The 25,314-nt window shown below is 41.3% G+C and overlaps 3 protein-coding genes across 3 annotated transcripts in view; all 3 read right to left on the bottom strand.

Annotated features, from left to right (window-relative positions):
* The window catches only part of LOC145498069 (uncharacterized), a 215,076-nt gene that overhangs the window by 135,677 nt on the left and 54,085 nt on the right, over positions 1 to 25,314 (bottom strand). The gene's annotated exons all lie outside the window — the stretch shown is intronic.
* On the bottom strand, positions 1,292 to 1,747 carry LOC145498482 (uncharacterized protein KIAA1958-like). The gene has a single exon (XM_081478407.1). The coding sequence runs from the start codon at positions 1,745 to 1,747 to the stop codon at positions 1,292 to 1,294; it is 456 nt and encodes a 151-aa protein (XP_081334533.1).
* On the bottom strand, positions 6,424 to 24,778 carry LOC145498046 (uncharacterized). Its single transcript, XM_081477922.1, has 2 exons — positions 23,864 to 24,778; positions 6,424 to 7,762 (listed from the first exon to the last, which is right to left on the bottom strand). Exons 1-2 carry the CDS (start codon positions 24,696 to 24,698, stop codon positions 6,855 to 6,857), a joined length of 1,743 nt encoding a protein of 580 aa, XP_081334048.1. The 5' UTR covers positions 24,699 to 24,778; the 3' UTR covers positions 6,424 to 6,854.

The following is a 25,314-nucleotide window of genomic DNA, read 5'->3' on the forward strand; positions in this document are numbered from 1 at the left end:
TATTGGGGTTGTCTCCATGATATGGGACAATAAATATGGGTTATTGACCAAGCATGAGGTCAAGATGGCTGGATATTGACCAAGTTCTTTTTTTTGCGTTTTTATGGACCGAGACGAAGTCGAGGTCCATAAACACGCAAAAAAAGAACGAGGCCAATATCCAGCCATCTTGACCGAACAAGCTTGGTCAATAAAGGATTTATTATATGGGATAAAACACCAAAAAATGATCCGTGTACGTGTTTATTTTCAAGGACTGAAAAGGAAGCCCGTTACATGCAAAAATCAATGGGGCGTTCTCCTTTATCCTAATTGGCTGAATGCAGAAATACAATCATTTGATTGGTTTACATTTTTGACGAGTAAATGTCTAACTGCTGAATCAGAATAAACGAATGTACGAAACCGCTCGAGGCAAATTCGAAAAGGTTTTTTTACCTCAAAAATGTCTAAAATGGCTTAAATTTTCAGCACTTAAGCTCCAAAGAATGTTAAACCATTAGAGCAAGACAGTTCATTTCATCTGGCCGTCGCTTTCGCCGATCCTTGGGCGCTTCGAAGAACTGTCGCTTGGCTCTGTGGTGCAAAGCTGCCCCGACGTAAGCTGGATGTTGAAAGTACAGTTGTTAAAGCTTCCAATCGTTGCTCCTGAGAAAAAACCCGATCCCATCTGGACTGGATTAAAGGTGGCAGACTCAACACTGGTAACAGAAGTGGTGGGACGAGTTGTGGTTTCTGTGCGAGTGGAGATGCTAGAAAGCTGGTTGCTGCTGGAGCGGCTCAGCGCAAGGGACATTCGCCGTTGATGTTCATGCGAGGCCGATTTGTAAGCGTCGAGACTTTTCTGACTGCGATGGCTACTTAACTGTGCCACAAAATTATCTGGGACGTCTGCATCGAGAAGACGTGAAATGCAGGTCTTTCTCACCGAGTGGTTGGTTACTCTGCCCTGTAAACCAGCATTTTTCGCAGCGGTGGGGAGAAATTTGCCGATTTCGTTTTTACCAAGCGGACTTCGCATATACCACACGTCGTCATCTGGTTTTCGCTGATGTTTGACTGCGAGGTAAAAGGGGGAATCTGGCTTGTTCATCTCCAAAGGACGACGGCGAGCAAATTCTTTGAAGAATTTAACCGGGCAACGCTCGTTGCCGGTTGCTTGCGCAGTAGGGTGGAAAGCACGAACACTGTATGGCTTGTCTTGGCCTTGACGTGTTTTGGACCCTCGCTCATATCTCCACACAAGAATCTCATTCTCCGTTTCTGGGTCTTTCTCCAAAGTGACGTCTCCTCACTTCAATCGGCGGCTTTCGTCTCGAGCTCTGAACCCAAAGTGAAGGGCAATTATCCACCACAAGGTACGCTGCAAGGCTGTCGGATTGGAGGTCCCAAATTCACCACACTCGAAAAGCTTGTCTTCCTCGGCCTCGGTCAGCTCACGGGCAGCTTGTGGTCTGTTCCCCTTGCCATGTTCCACAACAAGCTGACGGCGCTTAGCACTTAACACTTCTCTGGAGAGTTTGAAGTTGTCTCCGTCAATAATATTTACATTTGAACCTCTTTCGTTCAAGGCGCGTTGGAGACTACGTTGAAAGGACGTCAAACTGACAGGCTCGTACTCTGTGCCGTCCAATTTCTTTGCGGTTTTGAAAAATTTGCACAACAGCAAATTCAGTTCTTCCTGAGGTATGTCACACAGTTCCCTATTCTCGTTTTCTTGTAAACAAAACCGCTTCCATACCTTCATGTCACTTTGTGTTTTTAGTTTTGTGTTTGCCGGTTTTTGTTGCAAAATAAATTCATGAAACTCGTCAACATTTTTGTTTTCTTTGTTTTCTTTCTCGTTGACGCATTCAGTTTTCTCGTTTTCCAGCTCCATCGATACACAAACCACAGGAAATCTTTAACTGTCACGGAAAAGATTTTTCAGGGAAAAACTAAGAAAGAAAATTTTGGTAAACCGGCTTTCGCCTCGGATGAATTTTCCTTGCGGGACAAAGCCCTTATCCCGAGCGGGCAAGATAGCTCCATCTTGCCCGCTCGGGTAGCCAATCACAGCGCGAGATTCGGTTCATCTTGCCCGCTCACGGAGCTAGTCATATAATAATTCTATTTTTAGAACAAATGGCGCCATCGCCTGCGGCACACGCGCGTACATGCTGCGAGGAATTTTGTGGATGTCGCGCGGGGGAAATGGCGTCCGAAATTCCCGAAATTTTTCATGTTTTTGGCCCACAACTCAACGCGTTTACGTCTGTTGGAATTTTTCTTAAGTATTTTCGTCGTAAGCTGCTCCAGTTTGAGTGAAGTAAGACAGTGTCGAATTTAGGTATGTTCCGCGTTAAGCTTATATACGTATATCGCTGACCAAGTTGTGTTCCGACGGATGCTTCTTTTACATGAGCTGTACATTACTCCACTTTAAATTTCACATATGTTGAAGATTAACAGCTTTTCCATTACACAGCAAAAAACTAGCTGCATATATTTTGATATAGCAGAGCTTCAGGACATCATAGTTTCCTAGCTCCTCTTGCCACACGCTTGCGAGGAATTGAATTGCCAGTCTATCGCGACTGAAAAGTAAAACAAAATAATTGCTAGTTTGGTCAGTTTGAGGTTCGCCTGAATTGTAAGCAACGCTTGATGTTTCATCAAGGCCCAAAAACGTTACGTCCGTAGATACTGCTCAGTTTTATTCGTGTAAAAATCCAGTAAATTCTCTGTTGTCGATGAATGAGAGCGCCCGCCGATGCGTGTTTTGTACAGTCAGTAAACATGACAAATTGTACTTCCGCCGCACTTTCGTGTGAAAGCGTGCATCGAACTCAAACAATAACTCTATAGTTTTTAAATATGTTTAAGATTGATAAATGTTTGAGAACATATTAAAAGCTACGCTGAAAATATGTGAATAAAGCAGAAATAATCAGCAAAGTTACGATGACGCTTTCTTTAATCAACTTCGAATAACGATTTCGATTTTGTTGATCGAATTATCAAAACTTCTTGTCTATTTTCATTTTCGCAGTGTAAAACTTCACTATGCTTATGTTGAAGAAACACACATGATGTTAGTAGCCTTTTTTGCGTTCGTGAAATTTGTTGCAGCATCTCAGCACAAAAGAAACTAAAGAAATCTTTGTCAAGATTTGTTGACAATCGAAAACACCGACTCGGACTTGAAAGTGCACGAACTGCACTATGCAAATGAGCTAATTGTACGCGTCAGACTTTCCTTTCAAAAACTTTTGCAAACTCACCAAACAAGCAGAAACAATAAGAAACCATCAAAACAAGTTTTGGTTATGATTAACCATTGTCTGAGAAACTCACAAATTAACTCGATACCCTGAGTAGAGAGTTTTCTTGCTATATTCGTAAGTCAGAACAAACGCAAAAACATACGCGTAAGCTTACAACTAGCGCGAGCAGATCTTATTTATTATTCATTCCCAGCCCGAGATTGAAGTCTTGTTTTCGACCCTGAAAAACCCACCTTTTCCATAAGCTCAGGGCATAAAGCTACATATAAGCGCCCTGGTTCGTATTCCCTGCCTCATTCCCTGCCATCGCTGTGAAAAATACGCAAGATAATTTCTCAAGGTGTCTCAACTCTCACCATTTAATCACGCAACGTGACAACATCCCCGCGAGAGCCCCCGACATGTGCGTGGATCCGCGCGGATATATGACGTCAGGATGGCGCAATTTGTTCTAAAAATAGAAAAATTGTCCCATATCATAGGTACGCACGGATCCCAAGGCTTACGGTCTCCGTCCCCGATTATGGCTCCTGATGTTGCTGATTGAAGTGCAGAATGTGTGCCTTGCTTTTTGTTATTGAATTTTTTTCTAACTTCCAAAGTTTATTATCAACATGAATAAGGAGATCAAGATACATTCACGCGTGGACTTCTATGATACTTCCTCGGGTTTTGGCCATACCGGGGCCATTACATTGTGCAGTGTGGTGCCTGTGAAACCTGATTTCTAGGTTTAAGGGATTAACCTTCCATAACATTAGATGAATCGTAATGAGGACACTATGTTGTAATGTTTGTAATGTGAACAAATTTTATTGTTGGCTGGTCTCTTGGTTGGTTATCATTCATAAACAAAGCCTGGGACCACTATGGGGGAGGGGCTGGGGGAGGGCTCTTTAGTCACACACAACTTTTCCACGGTAAAAAAATATGAAGTAATATAAGGCAAAACATAGATATAATACAACCTATTATGAAAAAATATCATGCAGCTCGTCTTCATTAGAGGATTATTTGACTGGCAGGAAAACGCCGTGGTCAGACGAGACGAAATATTGAGAGCCAGTTAGAAATAATCACCTTTGATTTTTGTCTTCGGTTTGGATTAGAACAGCAGTAGTTTCCCACTTACATAATTTTTCAGAATCCTTGTAGAGAGGGCAAGAATGTCAGCTGATACTGCCAAACCAGCTGGAGGAGATTTGGAAGGATGTAAGCTTCAAATTATTTAATGAAGTGATTTTACTAAAACCTCTCTGGGGGAGCCAAGGTGAACGTAGACAACAAGGCCAATTGAAATGGACGCTCCGTCGACCCTACTACGTTTTAGAAACGATGCGTTCTCGAAAGCTCGTCAAACGCTTCGTATCCACTCCACCGTTTCCGCATCGCCTTCGTAATCCGCATCAAAACGCTCGAAAACGCTGATACCCAATACAACCATCACTTTCGAATCCGCATACATATGAATGACTACAGCGATGAAAAACGCATTATAGCGTGCACAGGGCCTGGAACTCGAGAACAAACATATCCTGCGAGAACTGGAAACTATTACAAGCGAATACGTTCTCAATCCATTGAAACGTTTTGATCACCAAAAATGTGAATGTTGAAGTATAAACGGTATAGCCTAAAGGGCTACAAAAATTAGACAACTAAAATACTTTTGCTGGCGACCAACAGTGTAAAAACTTCGAAGCCAGCCGGCCCCAAAGTCGTGCCATGTGCAGCATGCATGATTGCATGTTGATTGCTCCGTTTGTACGTCATTTCGCCGCGCGGAAAACAAAGCTGCGCATTGACCTCTATAGATATATTCCATTAACGAGGTGTTTCGGCTCGAATGTCAGTCTTCTCTCGACCGAGCATGTTCAGGGTAAACAAGAGAAAAACGTCAAAGAATCATTTGCAATTCGCGTACTAATCATATCAACCACTAACATGGTATTTATTGCTTTAGCCATAGCAAATATCTCATCAACAAAACGAACTGATAAATATAATGTAGTAGTCACAAAAAATGTGTTAGCATCGCCTGTTCAAAGATCGACCACTTTAAAATTTCAAGGATTACAGCGCTTTTCATCTTCAGTGAAACCCAACTGATCTAGTTACATCCAGGAATAAACCAAACTACCATTACATGCAAATAACCCATAAAACACTTCTCGTGTAGAAACATACTAAATAACGCTACTTTAGGGACGAAGTTTTCATTCGATATTTTGGCTCCTAAATAACTCATCCACGGTGCAACATAACGTACTTTTCAATTCAATTGCCAAGTAAATAAAGTTAATTAAAGTGAGTAAGTTACCTCGGACAATGACATTTGCTTGCAAAACTAACAACTTAACTGTCTAAGTTTCAAAACTCAGCAGACACTAGTAGGGAGTTTAAGAAACCCAAGACGGCGACGGCAACGGCAACGTCGCTAAACAAAAGGTTTAACAAGAGTAGAACAGTGGCTGCGCATGACCCCTATAATTCTTGGCACATTTCCTTGCCGTCCTATGCCTGAAATGACCAAATTCTGCGTTGTCCAGGGAACGTGAACCACGACGGCAATTTTTTTTTTTAATTTTTATTTCAAACGTTTCGCCCTGTCCCAGATTCAGTTTCCTGATAGTTTTGACACAAAGAAACAAAGTAAAATGACTTTAGAGTATCGCAAGATTCGTATTTAAAATATAAAATCATTTTTTAATCGACGTTGTCCTCGACGTCGCGTCCTGGTTTCTTAAACTCCCTATTATCAAGTTAAGATGAGGCAACCTCGCACGGATTGATAAATAAAACCACAAAGGCTTCTCACTATAAAGCTATACAATATAACCTTTCGGTACAAGTCCTTTGAGACCCTGACATTCAACCACATTAATAGTCTGTGTATTTCTGCTTGCATAGTGGGTGGCTCATATTTCAAAGCAACAACATTATTTTCACTCTGACTTAAAAAATACCGTCAGAGCGACTACCAGTTTAGCCCCGGCCACTACTCAGTTGCTCTTTTGGGATCGTTACGCAAGATTGGAAGAATGCGTGACGAACAAACAGATCGTACGGGTAGGAGGCTATCACCAGTTTGATCACCTGAAACATTGGTGACAAAATTGAAAAAAAGAGTAGTCAGGTTTACTAAACTTTTGTCCAGAAACACTCAGTCCAACCGCGAGATAAACGAAAAAGAGCTTACAGATCACCGTGTAAAGACAACACGAGATTCCCAACTAACCAGTCAGTCAGTTCTGAAGATAATTAACGTGTAGTAATTACATTACATCTCGCTTTGTGCATTAAGCTTATTGTAACTTGAAATTTTGTTATTGTAACTTAAATTCGATTGCTTTCAGCGATAATAGATCACATACTGGGTCTCTTCTCGGGAAGTCAGGTTTGCTGCAGGTTCAGAGAATTTCTATTTCCTACCGCTATTAGCACTCTCGATTTCGCGTTTTCAAAAGTTAATCGACTTTCCTCCAACACTAACGTTAGCAGAACAAATTATGTCCTACCGAACCTGCAGCGCGGTGAAAAAAGGCGAAGACAGCTTAAACATTAATAAGGCTTATGTAAGTGTCGTTTTTATCTCATATGATCATCGTAATGTTTCATGAGACATGTCTCGAGGCTAAATTCCTCCTGACAAATCCAACAGGTGAGGCTTTCAACTTGGCTTAAATTATTTTCAGTCAAAGAAACCAACACAATAGACTCTTTGCTACCTCGAGTTGTTGACGGCTCCTGGTGTTTTCTTAGTTTTAGGTGCTGATCTTGCTGCTTGTGTTTTAACGAACTGTCTACTGCATGTTTTTCTTCATGTCGTTTGCAATTTGATGACAGGCTAAAGCACTTCCTACAATGCTTGCATAAATACGGCCTTACTCCTGTGTGAGTTCGTTCATGTTTCTTGCAATTTCCTAATTGGCTAAAGCACTTCTTACAATGCTTGCATGTATACGGCTTCACTCCTGTGTGAGTTCGTTCATGTTCCTTGCAATTTCCTAATTGGCTAAAGCACTTCTTACAACGCTTGCATATATACGGCTTCACTCCTGTGTGAGTTCGTTCATGTTGCTTCCAATTTCCTGAGTGGTTAAAGCACTTCTTACAATACTTGCATGTATACGGCTTCACTCCAGTGTGAGTTCGTTCATGTTGCTTGCAAGTTGATGATTGGCTAAAGCACTTCTTACAATGCTTGCATGAATACGGCTTCACTCCAGTGTGAGTTCGTTCATGTTGCTTGCAGTTTGATGACCGATAAAAGCATTTCTTACAATGTCTGCATGAATACGGCTTCACTCCAGTGTGAGTTCGTTCATGTTCCTTGCAATTTCCTAATTGGCTAAAGCACTTCTTACAATACTTGCATGAATACGGCTTCACTCCAGTGTGAGTTCGTTCATGTCTCACACAATGTGATGACCGACTAAAGCACTTCTTACAATGCTGGCATGTATAGGGTTTCTCTCCTGTGTGAGTTCGTTCATGTTGCTTATAAGCTGACAACTGGTCAAACAACTGACCACAACGCTTGCATCCGTGTGCCTTTCCTCGGATCTTTGTTGCCATATTTATTAGAACAGGGTTTGATTGGCTTATATTCTATTCCGCCCTACGTCCAGCTTTTTTCTTTGCTAATCCAGACAGTCGACTTGATTCCCTTTCAAAACACTTTGTCACCTCAGTTTCTTTCCAGACTGATGTCTCTACCGTGTATTCCTAACGAAATGATCAAACTAGTGAGACAATCTCAGATAGTGCAGAGTTCAGTGTTTAGCTAAGGCATAGTAGTCACACAGGTCCACATCCCTGCCCGCCTCACTCCCACTTCGTATTTACCTTGGTACCTAGGGCTTTTCCCTTGCAGAATATGAACGGACAGACACCTTGATAAGACATAATCAGCAATAACTTAAAATTACTGTTTGCAAAGACAGCTTTTAAATTTTGCTCTGGTATTTGCGTTGATTTTCGTTTATTTCAAATTTCGTAATACGTTGAAGTAGCAAACGTGACAATTTACTTTTCAGACCAACATTTGTATTTTGATACTTTTGTTTTCCTCGCAGGGCGTTTGTGTAATGTAATCTCGAATGAAATCTAATATATAGCCGGCCCGCTAACTAATCTGCGCATGCATTTAGAAAAAATAGTTTTGTCCTAAAGAAAATAGAACCACAAGGAAAGCGAGAGGTTTTCTTAAGGTAATTCATCTGAAATAAAAGTGACAACAGATTTTTGTTCAAACTTTGACCACTGAATATTTGTCGTATGATAACTTCAATTTTGAAATTAAAAGGGGGGGGGGGGGGCGGGGGAGGGGTGCCGATGCTCATTAAGGAGCGGTGAAGCATTGAAAATGCCCCATTTTTGGATTATTTAATGCTTATTATAAGAACGCATTCCCAGTAATTGTAACGTCTTTGTAAGCCTGGACTCAGAAGAACACGCATTAAACTACAGTCAATACATTGTGTCGGACCACAAATAAACGTTGAAGTTTGATTCAGACAGAAAGCTAAATCCTTGATTAAAAATTTGAACCAAATTTCTTGACGTGGTTACCGACTGCAAAATAGAGAAGACCACAGTGTATTTGCTATTTTTCATATTTATTCAATTTTCAGCAACAGAAATTAGATCAGTCTTTTCTCACACAAAGCTTATGATTAGTTGATTACAACGACTGGAAAAAAATTGGGGTTCCCATGCTCGTTGGTGAGCTAGAGCCATTTTTCAACTGACAGAGCTCAATATCGAGGCAAATCCGTCATGTTTTCAATATGCGCGTGCACAAGCGCGCGCTAATGACGCCATAAATTATGCGCAATAGGGATGCGCAATGCAAATGCGAGGAATGACCTTAAACAAATATACAGCTTTGTGATGTTTTCTACAAAGTAAGGTTTTAGGTATGTAACATGAAACCCTTATTTTCTCGAAAACACATGGAAGATGTGCTTTTTTGTGTGGCTTACGCGAAGTGTTTAGCCACACTATGCCATGAGCTGATTTATTTATTGATTTGTCTACAAGAATCAGTCACGCGGTCTTGTGTCGTACAACGCACTAGCCATTATGGTCTCTAGTTTTCTCTACTTTTAGTTTTAAGTCGTTTTAATTTTAGCTCGGTGCTCAAACTGCGAGGCTATTTAGGAAACACACCTGATTGGCGAATTTAAAAGATGTAATAACATTCAAAGTTTAAATTGGTAGTTAATCAAATATGAAAAACCTTGTTCCTGCATGGATTTTCAGAGCGCAATTCGTGAGGAAAGAGGACGAAAAATTCTAACTGTCCGGCGCTTTGAAAGAGCTTTCCAAAGAGACCTATTTCGCTTTCATCCATCAGCACTTTTCGAGAAGCGACTTTAGAGATGGTTAGAATGCAATTCCTGTCAGCAGCCATAGCCCCTAATGTGAATCAGTCATGCAGAGAAATGACAAGACTAATTTTCCAAGTAAACATAGGATAAGGGACTGGCGAAAAAGTAAGAGGGGTGAAGCGCAGAAAATTAAAATTAAACGTCTGGCCAACTGTTCCAGTGGTTCAAGACTTGAATTATTTGTCATAAAATGGGATGACCTACCCCCATGAGAACCTGAAAATTGAACGACCCAGGCCGTACCAGCGGCCAAGAAACTGATGACCCACCTCCTCTCTGCTGCGGCCCAACCCCCACCCCCCAAGACTTTTTGATCAGTCCCTGAACACAAAGAGGACAATTATTCTGCCCAGCGCTTTGAAAATACTTTCCAAAGAGACCTCTCTCGATTCAAACGATGCGGCAGTTCCGGAGAAGCAGCTTTTATCGCCGTGGACCTGCAAACCTTGGGAAAAAAAACACAGAACTTTGAAAATAAATATTCAAAAATTTGCATCGGGATTTTTCGGAGCGAAAGTTCTAAGAAATAAGAAACAAATATTTTAGCTGTCCTGCGCTTTGAAATTTCTTTAGAAAGAGATGCTTTTCGCTTCAATCAGTTGAGTACTTTCTTTCGAGTAGGTCTGAAATACGAGTCTTGGCGATCATGGCGCTTTGTTTTAAAAATCATTCATGCATGGCATGACACGACTTCTATTTTAACTTCGGAGAAGCACCTGTATAAAAATGATTTCCAATCCTAACAGTGCGGTAGTTTAACAAAAAAACAAAACAAAACAAAAAACTAACTCATCTTTCTCTCTTAACCCACTAGATTTTCAATTTCCGATTTTGGTGGACGCGACCAGTTGGGCAAGGCTGCGCGATCATGGGACCGCGACTAAAAATAACTTTGACAGCGAGACGCGAAGCTTAAAATACAGTGAAAAAGATTATCATGGGACAAGGGCATGTGTTCTCTCAGGATCATAATCTCTGTCGAAAGCTAGTCATCTGTTCTTTTTGACGCTAAACTCATGAATCACAGCTTCTTCAGCGCAGTTGTAGGTCTTATAGAGTGACTTGAATTCGAATGCTCTTGTAAATACGCCTTTCAACGAGTTTAAACTAAGTCTAGACTAAGAAATAGATGAATCAAGCATCTCCATAATTGACTGATAATTACATTTATAACACCACCGATTCAAAGACACAGTGCTTAAAAGTTGAGAACCAAAGGTCTGATATCAAAAGAAATCGTTTTTGATGTGGGTTGCATGGTGGTCTAATGGTAAGTGAGCTGGACTATGGATCAAGCAGTCTGGGTTCTAGCCCGGGCTGAAATCATTGTGTTATGTGTTTGGGCAAAACAGTTTCCTGTCAGTCTCACAGTGCCTTTCTTTATCCAAGTGCAAAAGTGGGTACGAGAAATTACCAGGGGTAGGTCACCCAATTGATCAACTGGTCATAGTACGACAATAGGCTGATTTAGCAAGAGAACGGGAACGTCACTTGACGACGGCGCGCACAGTACAAATACCCAAATATGGTCAAATTAGAACAGAATCCAGGTTATTCCGCGCGCCCTGCAGTCGTCATCTGACCATATTTGGGTATTTGTACTGCGCGCGCCGTCGTCAAGTGACGTTCCCGTTCTCTTGCTAAATCAGCCTAATAACAGCTCAGGACTGTAGAACTCAAAAGAAGTGATAATGAACTTAATTTCGTAAATGGCTCATAAAAGGTGAAGTCTGTATGTGAGCCAAGTGGCCCATCAGGCTGATGCTTATTCCAGTTTCTGTAGCATGAAGCGACTAGGAGTATTTCTACTCCCCTCTGGATGGAATGCTAGTCCATTGCCGGGCTACCCCAGCATAAAGGTCACCGGTACCCATTTATAGAAACACGGTAAAACCAACAAGCGGCATGGAGAGACAAAGATGGGGAAAATTAAAATTAAAAATTAATTGCATGTGGGTTAACTTGAAAAAGAGTGGCCCAACTCTTTTCAAGTTTATCTAAGTCAAATTGCATGAAACAGTGTTCCAGGTAAGTGAGGGGTCTCGAGTAAACCAAACAAGGCCACCTACATGACCTAACAAATTTATAAAAATTTATAATGATTACTGACCCGTTGGAGTTCCATATGGACACCATATTGACAATTTTTAACAAAAAAAAAAAAAAAAAGATTGTAACAACAACATTCATCTTCACTGCACATCATTCCTACAATGTGACCAGTTACTTGAATAGCTTTATGACACTGTATCCTGTAGATAACCCGTATCCACTCGCAGTTGTTTTTGTCATAACAAACTACTAAAATAAGCAACAAGAATTGTTTTGCTTACAACTATTGTTTAAACACTAACTGTGTAGTGGTACATGCTAAATATACTAGTTTTCAAATAAAAAAGGCTTGACCATAATTTGATCTCTTATAAAGCAGGAAACTGGCTGAGAGAGAGCAGCTGGGAAAGAAGTGTTAAGTAAAACACAATCCACAGAGGAGCAGTTTCTCCAGCTTCTCTAGTGCTCTCTTCAATTCCTTGAAGGCTTTAAAACAGAAAAAAGCACGATGAAGGTCTTTTTTTTTTTCTTTTCCTTGATAAAAGCTTTACACCTTCTTCAAAAATGGGCTGCAAACATTCTTACTCTTAGGTCTCTTAGATCGTACACAACTGCATTAATACAGTATTTTGGTTCAAAAATTCTTCAATACAAAGACACAGCATCTAAGGTGTCCCCTTGTTAACTGTTTAGTAGAGATGTGCTTTGTTTCTTTTGACTTGTGAAAACAAAACAAGTTCTGTAACTGCACATGCCAAAAATGGCTGAGATGGCATAAGCATTTGCCATCATTTGTAAGCTGCATATATAATTTGTACTCTCACACAGCACACTGTTTAAACTAATGGGAGCACTGTTACATTTTTATTTCAGTCAATGTAAAATGAAGATTGCAGACTGGGGATAGGACAAAGACTGAGGGTAAAATGCAGACTATAGACCAGGGGTAAAATGCTGACTGCAAACCCCAGACTATTAAACTATATGGTGTTACGGTCAGTGTAAAACACAGACTACAGACTACAGACTGAGAGTGAAATGCATACTGTAAACCAGGGGTAAAAAACAGACTTTATCATTGTGAGCTAACCATAAAAAGGCTAACCAGAGGGTTATTGAGTCTAACTGAAATGACATTCAGGCTAACCAGAGTGCAGACTTTCACTGCAATTAGCCTGAATAACCCTGTTACAGTTAGCACTCAATCATGGAAATAATACTATATATACTTAAAATGTCTGTAGTCTGTAGTGTGCATTTTACCCCTGGCTGCAGTCTGCATTTTGCCCTCAGTTTGCATTTCACTCCCTGGTCTGCAGTCTGCAATCTGCAGTCTGTGTTTTACACTGACCATATGGCTTTACCTTTTCAATTATCACAAGCTTACCAGTAAATTACCATTAACATGGGAGACGTGGTGGCCTCATGGTTAGTGCGCTCATTCCCGGAGTGGGCTGTCTGGGTTCAAGCCCTGGCCAGAGACACCATGTTGTGTTCTTGGGCAAGACACTTAACCCTCACAGTGCCTCTCTCCACCCAGGAGTATAAATGGGTACTGGCAAATTGTTGGGGAAGCCTAACAAATTGCGGGGAGTGACCTGCGATGGACTAGCATCCCATCCACGGGGAGTAGAAATACGCCTAGCCGCTTCATGCTACAGAAACTGAAATAAGCTCCTTCCGCTATGAGCCATTCGGCTCCAAGGCTTCACTCCCTTACCATTAGCATGCTAGCCTAAGCATTATTCAGGCTAACCTGAGGAATATTTAACCAAACTAAAGCACTAATCAAGCTACCAGGAGTGCAGACTTCACTTTGATTACCCTGAATAACACCTGGGTTAGCCTGTTTATGGTTAGTACTTGATCATGGAAATAACAAGAGATGTGTCTACAGTCTGCAGTCTGTATTTTACCCCTGGTCTGCAGTCTGCAGTCCGCAGTCTTTTCATTACATTAAATGATTTATATTTTATTATATATGGCATAAAATCAATAGTGACTATAACAGTTCAAAACATTTGATCAATGTATTTGATAGCTTTTTCAAAAGACAATCGAAACGCTCTAATTTGTTGTAACTGCAAGTTTTATTCCCTTAAGTCATGGGGGGAAAACGAGGACAGAGAATACAGAGACTGTACTTTGGGTTCACCTTCCAGCACGAACTACCGTCCATGGTATATTCTGTATTATACAACATAGGCACTATCTTTTGCTGTATTCAATGAGGTGGAAACAGGTGAGGCTGTGTTCTATAACTTAGCCGAACATGAAAAAGGCATTCTTATAGACTCTCTTACCTTTATAAACCAGCGACGAGGTTTTCGACTGTATAGGTCACTGTGATACCGCCATCATGGTGATTACACTAAACCCCAGTCTCACGATCACTCTGGGAATGATGACAGTTTGGCAGCATTTCAAGGAGGGAACAGGACTGGGTTAAATGCGTTGCAGCGAAATCTACCCCAATTTCAGTGACAGTTAACCACTTCAAGGCGCTCAGCTAGTCGGGGCGCAGCGCGGAAAAACAGCGGAGGGAAAAAGAAGAGAGAGAGTCTTGGTGCGAGGAGCGAAAGAGTCATTATTTGCGCTAAACGCCTGGAAAATTGACCGTGCGCTAGACTCGATGCCTCATGACAATCAGAGTATTAAATGCTGCTGATTGAAGTGCAGAATGTGTGCCTTGCTTTTTGTTGTTGAATTTTTTTCTAACTTCCAAAGTTTATCATCAACATGAATAAGGAGATCAAGATTCATTCACGCGCGGACTTCTATGGGTATACGGTCACTTCGTTCCAAGCACAGGCGGCCCAAGCTCTCAATGTTATCCTTTTTTTTCCCCTTTTTATGCGAACGTTAAGGCTAACGTGACATATGGCATGTACTATTACATAACGACCGAATTTGACCGCGCGAAACATGACTCTCTCCTTGCAGCATATGGAGGTGTTGTGTTAGAACGGTTTGAATTTATAAAGGTTTGTATGGGAATGCAACGGCTTTGCTTGAAAAGCCAATTATTCTTATATTTTGTGAATAAAATCTACTTACCCTGTTGCTGTGTTGTATTCTTTGTTGTTTGCCAGCTCCTCGGGGCCGATCTAACGCGATTTCGGCGAGTTATCGTTCTGTGGGTTTCCACTACTAAAAGAAAGACAAGGCCGGACACTGATTTCCGGAGGGTTATTTTCAGTGGATTTATTCGCTTCGAGCGGCGGGCACTCCGGAAATCAGTGTCCGGCCTTGTGGGTGTATACAAAACGAAGATCGAAGATCGAAGACCGAAGATCGAAGACCGAAGATCGAAGACCGAAGACCGAAAAACGAAGAGCTCATATAATTTTAGGCCTTTCAAACTCAAGGCAGTTATAATCATCGATAATCAGGCTTAAGTACTTTATCGGACGCTATCACACGCGAAACCGACTAGGTCTTCGTTTTGTAGTTTAGGCCGGGTCAAACTACAAAACGAAGACCCTCGCTCAAACGCTTTGTTGGACGCCAAAAGACGCGAAACCGACGGGGTCTTCGTTTTGTAGTTTAGGCCGGGTCAAACTACAAAACGAAGACCCTCGCTCAAACGCTTTGTTAGACGCCAAAAGACGCGAAACCGACTGGGTCTTCGTTTTGTAGTTTAGGCCGGGTCAAACTACAAAACGAAGATCCTCGCTCAAACGCTCTTTAAGACGCCAAAAGACGCGAAACCGACTGGGTCTTCGTTTTGTAGTTTAGGCTGGGTCAAACTATAAAACGAAGATCCTCGCTCAAACGCTCTTTAAGACGCCAAAAGACGCGAAACCGACTGGGTCTTCGTTTTGTAGTTTAGGCTGGGTCAAACTATAAAACGAAGACCCTCGCTCAAACGCTCTTTAAGACGCCAAAAGACGCGAATCCGACTGGGTCTTCGTTTTGTAGTTTAGGCCGGGTCAAACTACAAAACGAAGACCCTCGCTCAAACAGTTTCCTTGAAGAAAGCGTGACGAATAATGAAATTAAAGATTATTTTATTCTTATACTCCGATTCCCTATTGCCTTTTTTCAGTTGAATAACAGTATCAAAAATAATTTTTACAACAATTGTGATAACAATGGGTTGACAGGCCTACACAACTCCTATCCACGTGTCATAGCCGCTTTGAGAGTTTTGCTCGAACTAGTATATCTTTGAGGATCTGCCCCTTTTGTATTGTACGATAGGGGGATCTTTGAATATTTCGCTAAGCAATAATCCTGTTTTTAGGAGGACATTTCACCAGAGTAGAGCCGTTAGAGGTCATAGGTCTGCGTGGTTTCCGCTGCTATCCGCGTGTAATTTGTTGAGTTTGACACCTCTGTTTTTGGCCACGTGCTATTTTTTTTGGCTCATTTGATTGCAAGATATGTTTTAAGCTCTCTAAATATTAGCTCTGGAGGGACAAAGTTTGAAATATTCCGTGAGCATGTTGGTTACTTGCATTTTGTATTATTTCGCCGGGCCCGGCTGTTTGATTTACTGTTGCAAGTTATGCTGCTTGTTATCACGGGTGTCATATTTCTCTTTGTCCGGCTTCGCTAGAGATAGCTGTAGCTTTCCTTGTTGAAAGCTATGAGTCTGTCTTAGAGAGACGTTCTTATGCTTCTTGCATCAATTTCATCGAGCTTTTTGTCCTTCCAGTTTGTTCGTTCTGGAACTGCAAATGTAGGTGTTCACGCGCAAGTCTGTGGACTTTTTTGCGTGTTGTTTGCGATATTGTGTGGTTTTATTCAGGCAAAAGCTCTGAATTTAGGAGTTCTTCCTATGATTGTTCATCCAGCTCCACGTTGTGGTTGTCATTGCTCTTATTTGCGATGCTGTCAGGTTTTCTGGAGACTGTTAATAGTCTCTCTTTTGTTAGGAGGCTCGTAGCCTTGTAGATCAGGCAAGACCGCGGTTTCGATCCTTCTGGATCTCATCAGTTGCCGATAGATAGGAGTGGTAGAGACCAATACTCGGTAACACTCCGCACCTGGCATATTTGTTTGGTATTATATACTCGTTCGGCGGATCGAGAATTCTTGATTGTAATTGGTAGTTTTGCCACTGGCGAATGGTGGGCATAAAGTATTCGATCCTATTGTACACAGCTTGACACTGTGTTTTCTATGATGGCTATAACGCTTATTTTCTCCAGCATGTGTGATTTGAATTGAAGGATAAAACGTAAGACAGTTATGCGTTGCATTTATACGGCATATCTCCAAGTTTTGGAGGGCTGCGTAGAGTATTTTGCACGCATTTCGTATGTTTATCCTTTGTTTTTAGTGTAGCTAATGTACACCTTGGACTCACATGCTGTGATTGGATTAAGTTTGTACTCGCACGTGATAGGACGGGGCCTGCCTGGTAAAAATCAACAGTGATAACAATGGGTTGACAGGCCTACACAACTCCTATCCACGTGTCATAGCCGCTTTGAGAGTTTTGCTCGAACTAGTATATCTTTGAGGATCTGCCCCTTTTGTATTGTACGATAGGGGGATCTTTGAATATTTCGCTAAGCAATAATCCTGTTTTTAGGAGGACATTTCACCAGAGTAGAGCCGTTAGAGGTCATAGGTCTGCGTGGTTTCCGCTGCTATCCGCGTGTAATTTGTTGAGTTTGACACCTCTGTTTTTGGCCACGTGCTATTTTTTTTGGCTCATTTGATTGCAAGATATGTTTTAAGCTCTCTAAATATTAGCTCTGGAGGGACAAAGTTTGAAATATTCCGTGAGCATGTTGGTTACTTGCATTTTGTATTATTTCGCCGGGCCCGGCTGTTTGATTTACTGTTGCAAGTTATGCTGCTTGTTATCACGGGTGTCATATTTCTCTTTGTCCGGCTTCGCTAGAGATAGCTGTAGCTTTCCTTGTTGAAAGCTATGAGTCTGTCTTAGAGAGACGTTCTTATGCTTCTTGCATCAATTTCATCGAGCTTTTTGTCCTTCCAGTTTGTTCGTTCTGGAACTGCAAATGTAGGTGTTCACGCGCAAGTCTGTGGACTTTTTTGCGTGTTGTTTGCGATATTGTGTGGTTTTATTCAGGCAAAAGCTCTGAATTTAGGAGTTCTTCCTATGATTGTTCATCCAGCTCCACGTTGTGGTTGTCATTGCTCTTATTTGCGATGCTGTCAGGTTTTCTGGAGACTGTTAATAGTCTCTCTTTTGTTAGGAGGCTCGTAGCCTTGTAGATCAGGCAAGACCGCGGTTTCGATCCTTCTGGATCTCATCAGTTGCCGATAGATAGGAGTGGTAGAGACCAATACTCGGTAACACTCCGCACCTGGCATATTTGTTTGGTATTATATACTCGTTCGGCGGATCGAGAATTCTTGATTGTGATTGGTAGTTTTGCCACTGGCGAATGGTGGGCATAAAGTATTCGATCCTATTGTACACAGCTTGACACTGTGTTTTCTATGATGGCTATAACGCTTATTTTCTCCAGCATGTGTGATTTGAATTGAAGGATAAAACGTAAGACAGTTATGCGTTGCATTTATACGGCATATCTCCAAGTTTTGGAGGGCTGCGTAGAGTATTTTGCACGCATTTCGTATGTTTATCCTTTGTTTTTAGTGTAGCTAATGTACACCTTGGACTCACATGCTGTGATTGGATTAAGTTTGTACTCGCACGTGATAGGACGGGGCCTGCCTGGTAAAAATCAACAGTGATAACAATGGGTTGCCAGGCCTACACAACTCCTATCCACGTGTCATAGCCGCTTTGAGAGTTTTGCTCGAACTAGTATATCTTTGAGGATCTTTAATCTTTGAGGGCCCGGCGAAATAATACAAAATGCAAGTAACCAACATGCTCACGGAATATTTCAAACTTTGTCCCTCCAGAGCTAATATTTAGAGAGCTTAAAACATATCTTGCAATCAAATGAGCCAAAAAAAATAGCACGTGGCCAAAAACAGAGGTGTCAAACTCAACAAATTACACGCGGATAGCAGCGGAAACCACGCAGACCTATGACCTCTAACGGCTCTACTCTGGTGAAATGTCCTCCTAAAAACAGGATTATTGCTTAGCGAAATATTCAAAGATCCCCCTATCGTACAATACAAAAGGGGCAGATCCTCAAAGATATACTAGTTCGAGCAAGACTCTCAAAGCGGCTATGACACGTGGATAGGAGTTGTGTAGGCCTGGCAACCCATTGTTATCACAGTCGGTTTCGCGTCTTTTGGCGTCTAACAAAGCGTTTGAGCGAGGGTCTTCGTTTTGTAGTTTGATCCGGCCTAAACTACAAAACGAAGACCCCGTCGGTTTCGCGTCTTTTGGCGTCCAACAAAGCGTTTGAGCGAGGGTCTTCGTTTTGTAGTTTGACCCGGCCTAAACTACAAAACGAAGACCTAGTCGGTTTCGCGTGTGATAGCGTCCGATAAAGTACTTAAGCCTGATTATCGATGATTATAACTGCCTTGAGTTTGAAAGGCCTAAAATTATATGAGCTCTTCGTTTTTCGGTCTTCGGTCTTCGGTCTTCGGTCTTCGGTCTTCGATCTTCGATCTTCGATCTTCGGTCTTCGATCTTCGGTCTTCGGTCTTCGTTTTGTAGACACCCCCGGCCTTGTCTCTCTTTTAGTAGTGGAAACCCACAGAACGATAACTCGCCGAAATCGCGTTAGATCGGCCCCGAGGAGCTGGCAAACAACAAAGAATACAACACAGCAACTGGGTAAGTAGATTTTATTCACAAAATGTAAGAATAATTGGCTTTTCAAGCAAAGCCGTTGCATTCCCATACAAACCTTTATAAATTCAAACCGTTCTAACACAACACCTCCATATGCTGCAAGGAGAGAGTCATGTTTCGCGCGGTCAAATTCGGTCGTTATGTAATAGTACATGCCATATGTCACGTTAGCCTTAACGTTCGCATAAAAAGGAAAAAAAAAAGCATAACATTGAGAGCTTGGGCCGCCTGTGTTCCATGTCACTTCGTTCCATCCGTTAGTCACTTCGTTCCATCAGAGTCACTTCGTTCCAAAGAATAGTCACTTCGTTCCAAGGGGAAACTAAGCAAGTAAACTACTAATCTTTTTTCCCATGTACCTGCTGATCCATCTTCTTCACGGGGAAGCTAAGCTGACATCGCTTCAGATCCTACTGGTGTCCGAAAGGAAGCTGAGGAGAATCCAGCGACGAAAATACGGAGACCTGCCGCAGAAAATCTTTGAGCTTTGGGACCAGTTCGAAGCCAAGGAAAGATCAGCAAGACGGCTATTGAAGGCCTGCTCTCATCTTAATGGACCACTTGAAATGTGAAGACAAGTTAATAAAGTATACCAAACTAAAAAAAAACGGCTCCTTTAGGAGCCACCAAATAAATGAAAGAAATGACCAACGCGAGAAACCTATTTCAAGTAGATAATTAATGACATATATTAAAGATATAAGTAATACTTAACTAGTTAAATTATGTTAATGTAAATGAGGTGATGTCAACTTGATTATCGTCTCGAGTTACGGACACGTGTTACTGCGAACTTTGATCACGACGATCGATACGCCTCGTGTTTTTACTGACGTAGTAGTTGTGCGTTTTCTCCCTGCCTCACCCTCCCGTAGCAGCTGTAATTTCCCCAAATGGAAGTACATTAAACTGCCCGGATATGGCCTAAACATTTGATTTCGCGTGGTTATTATTGTACGTGAGTTTGATTAAACAATGAAAACACTGACGCGGAAAAGAGTGGGCTCCACAACAATCCAAGATGGCGGAGTAACTCGTTCGTAAAAGAAGATTCAAAACATACCAAGCATTCGTTAACTTCTAATTTTCGGAAAATCTATTGAAAATAAAAGTTTAGTAGCTTAGTTTACCTTTCGAACGAAGTAACTACTTGGTGGAACGAAGTGACTCTTTGATGGAACGAAGTGACTAATGGACGGAACGAAGTGACTTGGAACGAAGTGACTTGGAACGAAGTGACCATGGAACGAAGTGACCGCAAACCCTTCTATGATACTTCCTCGGGTTTTGGCTTCTGATCCAAAACCATACCGGGGCCATTACATTGTGCAATGTGGTGCCTGTGAAACCTGATTTCTAGGTTTAAGGGATTAACCTTCCATAACATTAGATGAATCGTAATGAGGACACTATGTTGTAATGTTTGTAATGTGAACAAATTTCATTGTTGGTTGGTCTCTTGGTTGGTTACCATTCATAAACAAAGCCTGGGACCGCGATGGGGGAGGGGCTGGGGGAGGACTCTTTAGTCACACACAACTTTTCCACGGTAAAAAAATATGAAGTAATATAAAGCAAAACATAGATATAATACAACCTATTATGAAAAAATATCATGCAGCTCGTCTTCATTAGAGGATTATATGACTAGCAGGAAAACGCAGTGGTCAGATGGGACGAAATATTGAGAGCCAATTGCAAATAATCACCTTTGATTTTTGTCTTCGGTTTGGATTAGAACAGCAGTAGTTTCCCACTTACATAATTTTTCAGAATCCTTGTAGAGAGGGCAAGAATGTCAGCTGATACTGCCAAACCAGCTGGAGGAGATTTGGAAGGATGTAAGCTTCAAATTATTTAATGAACTGACTTTACCAAAAACTCTCTAGCGGAGCCAAGGTGAACGTAGACAACAAGGCCAATTGAAATGGACGTTCCGTCGACCCTACTACGTTTTAGAACTGACGATGCGTTGTCGAAAGCTCGTCAAACGCTTCGTATCCACTCCACCGTTTCCGCAGCGTTTTTGTAATCCGCATCAAAACGCTCGAAAACGCTGATACCCAATACAACCATCACTTTCGAAACCGCATACATATGAATGACTACAGCGATTAAAAACGCATTATAGCGTGCACAGGGCCTGGAACTCGAGAACAAACATATCCTGCGAAAACTGGAAACTATTACAAGCGAATACGCTCTCAATCCATTGAAACGTTTTGACCACCAAAAATGTGAATGTTGCAGTATATACGGTATAGCCTAAAGGGCTACAAAAATTAGACAACTAGAATACTTGTGCTGGCGACCAACAGTCTAAAATCTTCGAAGCCAGCCGGCCCCAAAGTCGTGCCATCTGCAGCATGTATCATTGCAAGTTGATTGCTCCGTTTTTATGTGATTTCGTCGCGCGGAAAACAAAGCTGCGCATTGACCTCTATAGATATATTCCATTAACGAGGTGTTTCGGCTCGAGTGACAGCCTTCTCTCGACCGAGCATGTTTGGGGTAAACAAGGGAAAAACATCAAAGAATAATTTTTAATTCACGCACTAACAATATCAACCACTAACATGGTACTTATTGCTTTAGCCATAGCAAATATCTCATCAACAAAACGAACTGATAAATATAATGTAGTAGTCACAAAGAATGTGTTAGCATCGCCTGTTCAAAGATCGACCACTTAAAAATTCCAAGGATTACAGCGCTTTTCATCTTCAGTGAAAGCCAACTGATCTAGTTACATCCAGGAATAAACCAAACTGCCATCACATGCAAATAAAACATAAAAAAACTTCTAATGTAGAAACATACTAAATAACGCAACTTTAGGGACAAAGTTTTCATTCGATATTTTGGCTCCTAAATAACTCATCCACGATGCAACATAATGTACTTTTCAATTCAATTGACAAGTAAATAAAGTTAATTAAAGTGAGTAAGTGACCCCTTTACCCCTCTAAATTTCAAAACTCAGTAGACACTGGTAGGGAGTTAAAGAAACTACAGACGGCGACGGCGACGGCGACGGCAACGGGAACGTCGATAAACAAAACGTTTACCAAGAGTAGAACAGTGGCTGTGCATGTGCGTTATAATTCTTGGTGTATTTACTTGCCGCGCTATGCCTGAAATGACCAAATTTTGCGTTGTCCAGAGAACCACGACGGCTAAATTTTTTATTTTTATTTCAAACGTTTCGCCCTGTCCCAGATGCAGTTTCCTAATAGTTTTGACACTAAGAAACAAAGTAAAATGACTTTTAGAGTATCGCAAGATTTGTATTTAAAATATAAAATCATTTTCTATTCGACGTTGTCCTCGACGTCGCGTCCTGGTTTCTTAAACTCCCTTCTATCAAGTTAAGATGAGACAACCTCGCACGGATTCATAAATAAAACCACAAAGGCTTCTCACTATAAAGCTATACAATATAACCTTTCGGTACAAGTCCTTTGAGACCCTGACATTCAACCACATTAATAGTCTGTGTATTTCTGCTTGCATAGTGGGTGGCTCATATTTCAAAGCAACAACATTATTTTCACTCTGACTTAAAAAATACGGTCAGAGCGATTACCAGTTTAGCCCCGGCCCCTACGCAGTTGCTCTTTTGGGATCGTTACGCAAGATTGGAAGAATGCGTGACGAACAAACAGATCGTATGGGTAGGAGGCTATCACCAGTTTGATCACCTGAAACATTGGTGACAAAATTGAAAAAAAGAGTAATCAGGTTTACTAAACTTTTGTCCAGAAACACTCAGTCCAACCGCGGGATAAACGAGAAAGAGCTTACAGATCACCGTGTGAAGACAACACGAGATTCCCAACTAACCAGTCAGTCAGTTCTAAAGATAATTAACGTGTAGTAATTACATTACATCTCGCTTTGTGCATTAAGCTTATTGTAACTTGAAATTTTGTTATTGTAACTTAAATTCGATTGCTTTCACCCATAACAAATCACAAACTGGGCCTCTTCTCAGGAAGTCAGGTTTGCTGCAGGTTCAGAGAATTTCTATTTCCTACCGCTATAAGCATTCTCGATTTCGCGTTTTCAAAAGTTAATCGACTTTCCTCCAACACTAACGTTAGCAGAACAAATTATGTCCTAGCGAAACTACAGCGCGGAGAAAAAAGGCGAAGACAAAGTTTTATAGCTTAAACATTAATAAGGCTGACATAAGAGTCGTTTTTATCTCATATGATCATCGTAATGTTTCATGAGACATATCTCGAGGCTAAATTCTTCCTGACAAATCCAACAGGTGAGGCTTTCAACTTGGCTTAAATTATTTTCAGTCAAAGAAACCAACACACTAGAATCTTTGCTACCTCGAGTTGTTGACGGCTCCTGGTGTTTTCTTAGTTTTAGGTGCTGATCTTGCTGCTTGTGTTTTAACGAACTGTCTGCGGCGTGTTTTTCTTCATGTTTCTTGCAATTTGATGAATGGCTAAAGCACTTCTTACAATGCTTGCATGAATACGGCCTTACTCCTGTGTGAGTTCGTTCATGTTTCTTGCAATTTCCTAATTGGCCAAAACACTTCTTACAATGCTTGCATGTATACGGCTTCACTCCTGTGTGAGTTCGTTCATGTTGCTTCCAATTTCCTGAGTGGTTAAAGCACTTCTTACAATACTTGCATGTATACGGCTTCACTCCAGTGTGAGTTCGTTCATGTTGCTTGCAAGTTGATTGGCTAAAGCACTTCTTACAATGCTTGCATGAATACGGCTTTACTCCTGTGTGAGTGCGTTCATGTTCCTTGCAATCTGATGACCGATAAAAGCACTTCTTACAATGTCTGCATGAATACGGCTTCACTCCAGTGTGAGTTCGTTCATGTTGCTTGCAATTTCCTAATAGGCTAAAGCACTTCTTACAATGCTTGCATGAATACGGCTTCACTCCAGTGTGAGTTCGTTCATGTTGCTTGCAATTTCCTAATTGGCTAAAGCACTTCATACAATGCTTGCATGAATACGGCTTCACTCCAGTGTGAGTTCGTTCATGTCTCACACAATCTGATGACTGACTAAAGCACTTGTTACAATGTTGGCATGTATACGGTTTCTCTCCTGTGTGAGTTCGTTCATGTTCCTTCCAATGTGATGACTGACTAAAGCACTTCTTACAATGCTTGCATGAATACGGCTTCTCTCCTATGTGAGTTCGTTCATGTTGCTTATAAGCTGACAACTGGTCAAACAACTGACTACAACGCTTGTATCGGTGTGCCTTTCCTCGGATCTTTGTTGCCATATTTATTAGAGCAAGGTTTGATTGGCTTATATTCTATTCCACCCTACGTCCAGCTTTTTTCTTTGCTAATCCAGACAGTCGACCTTTCAAAACACTTTGTCACCTCAGTTTCTTTCCAGACTGATGTCTCTACCGTGTATTCCTAACGAAATGATCAAACTAGTGAGATAATCTCAGACAGTGCAGAGTTCAATGTTTAGCTCAGGCATAGTAGTTACACAGGTCCACATCCCTGCCCGCCTCACTCCCACTTCGTATTTACCTTGGTACCCAGGGCTTTTCCCCTAGCAGAATATCAACGGACAGACACCTTGATAAGACATAATCAACAATAACTTAAAATTACTGTTTGCAAAGACAGCTTTTAAATTTGGCTCTGGTATTTGCGTTGATTTTCGTTTATTTCAAATTTAGTAATACGTTAAAGTAGCAAACGTGACAATTTACTTTTCACACCAACATTTGTATTTTGATACTTTTGTTTTCCTCGAAAAGGTATGTAACATGAAACCCTTATTTTCTCGAAAACACATGGAAGATGTTCTTTGTGTGGCTTACACGAAGTGTTTAGCCACAATATGGCATGAGCTGATTTATTTATTGATTTGTCTACAAG

The sequence above is a fragment of the Orbicella franksi genome, chromosome 9 (assembly GCF_964199315.1).
Source record: "Orbicella franksi chromosome 9, jaOrbFran1.1, whole genome shotgun sequence".
NCBI classification, from domain to species: domain Eukaryota; kingdom Metazoa; phylum Cnidaria; class Anthozoa; order Scleractinia; family Merulinidae; genus Orbicella; species Orbicella franksi.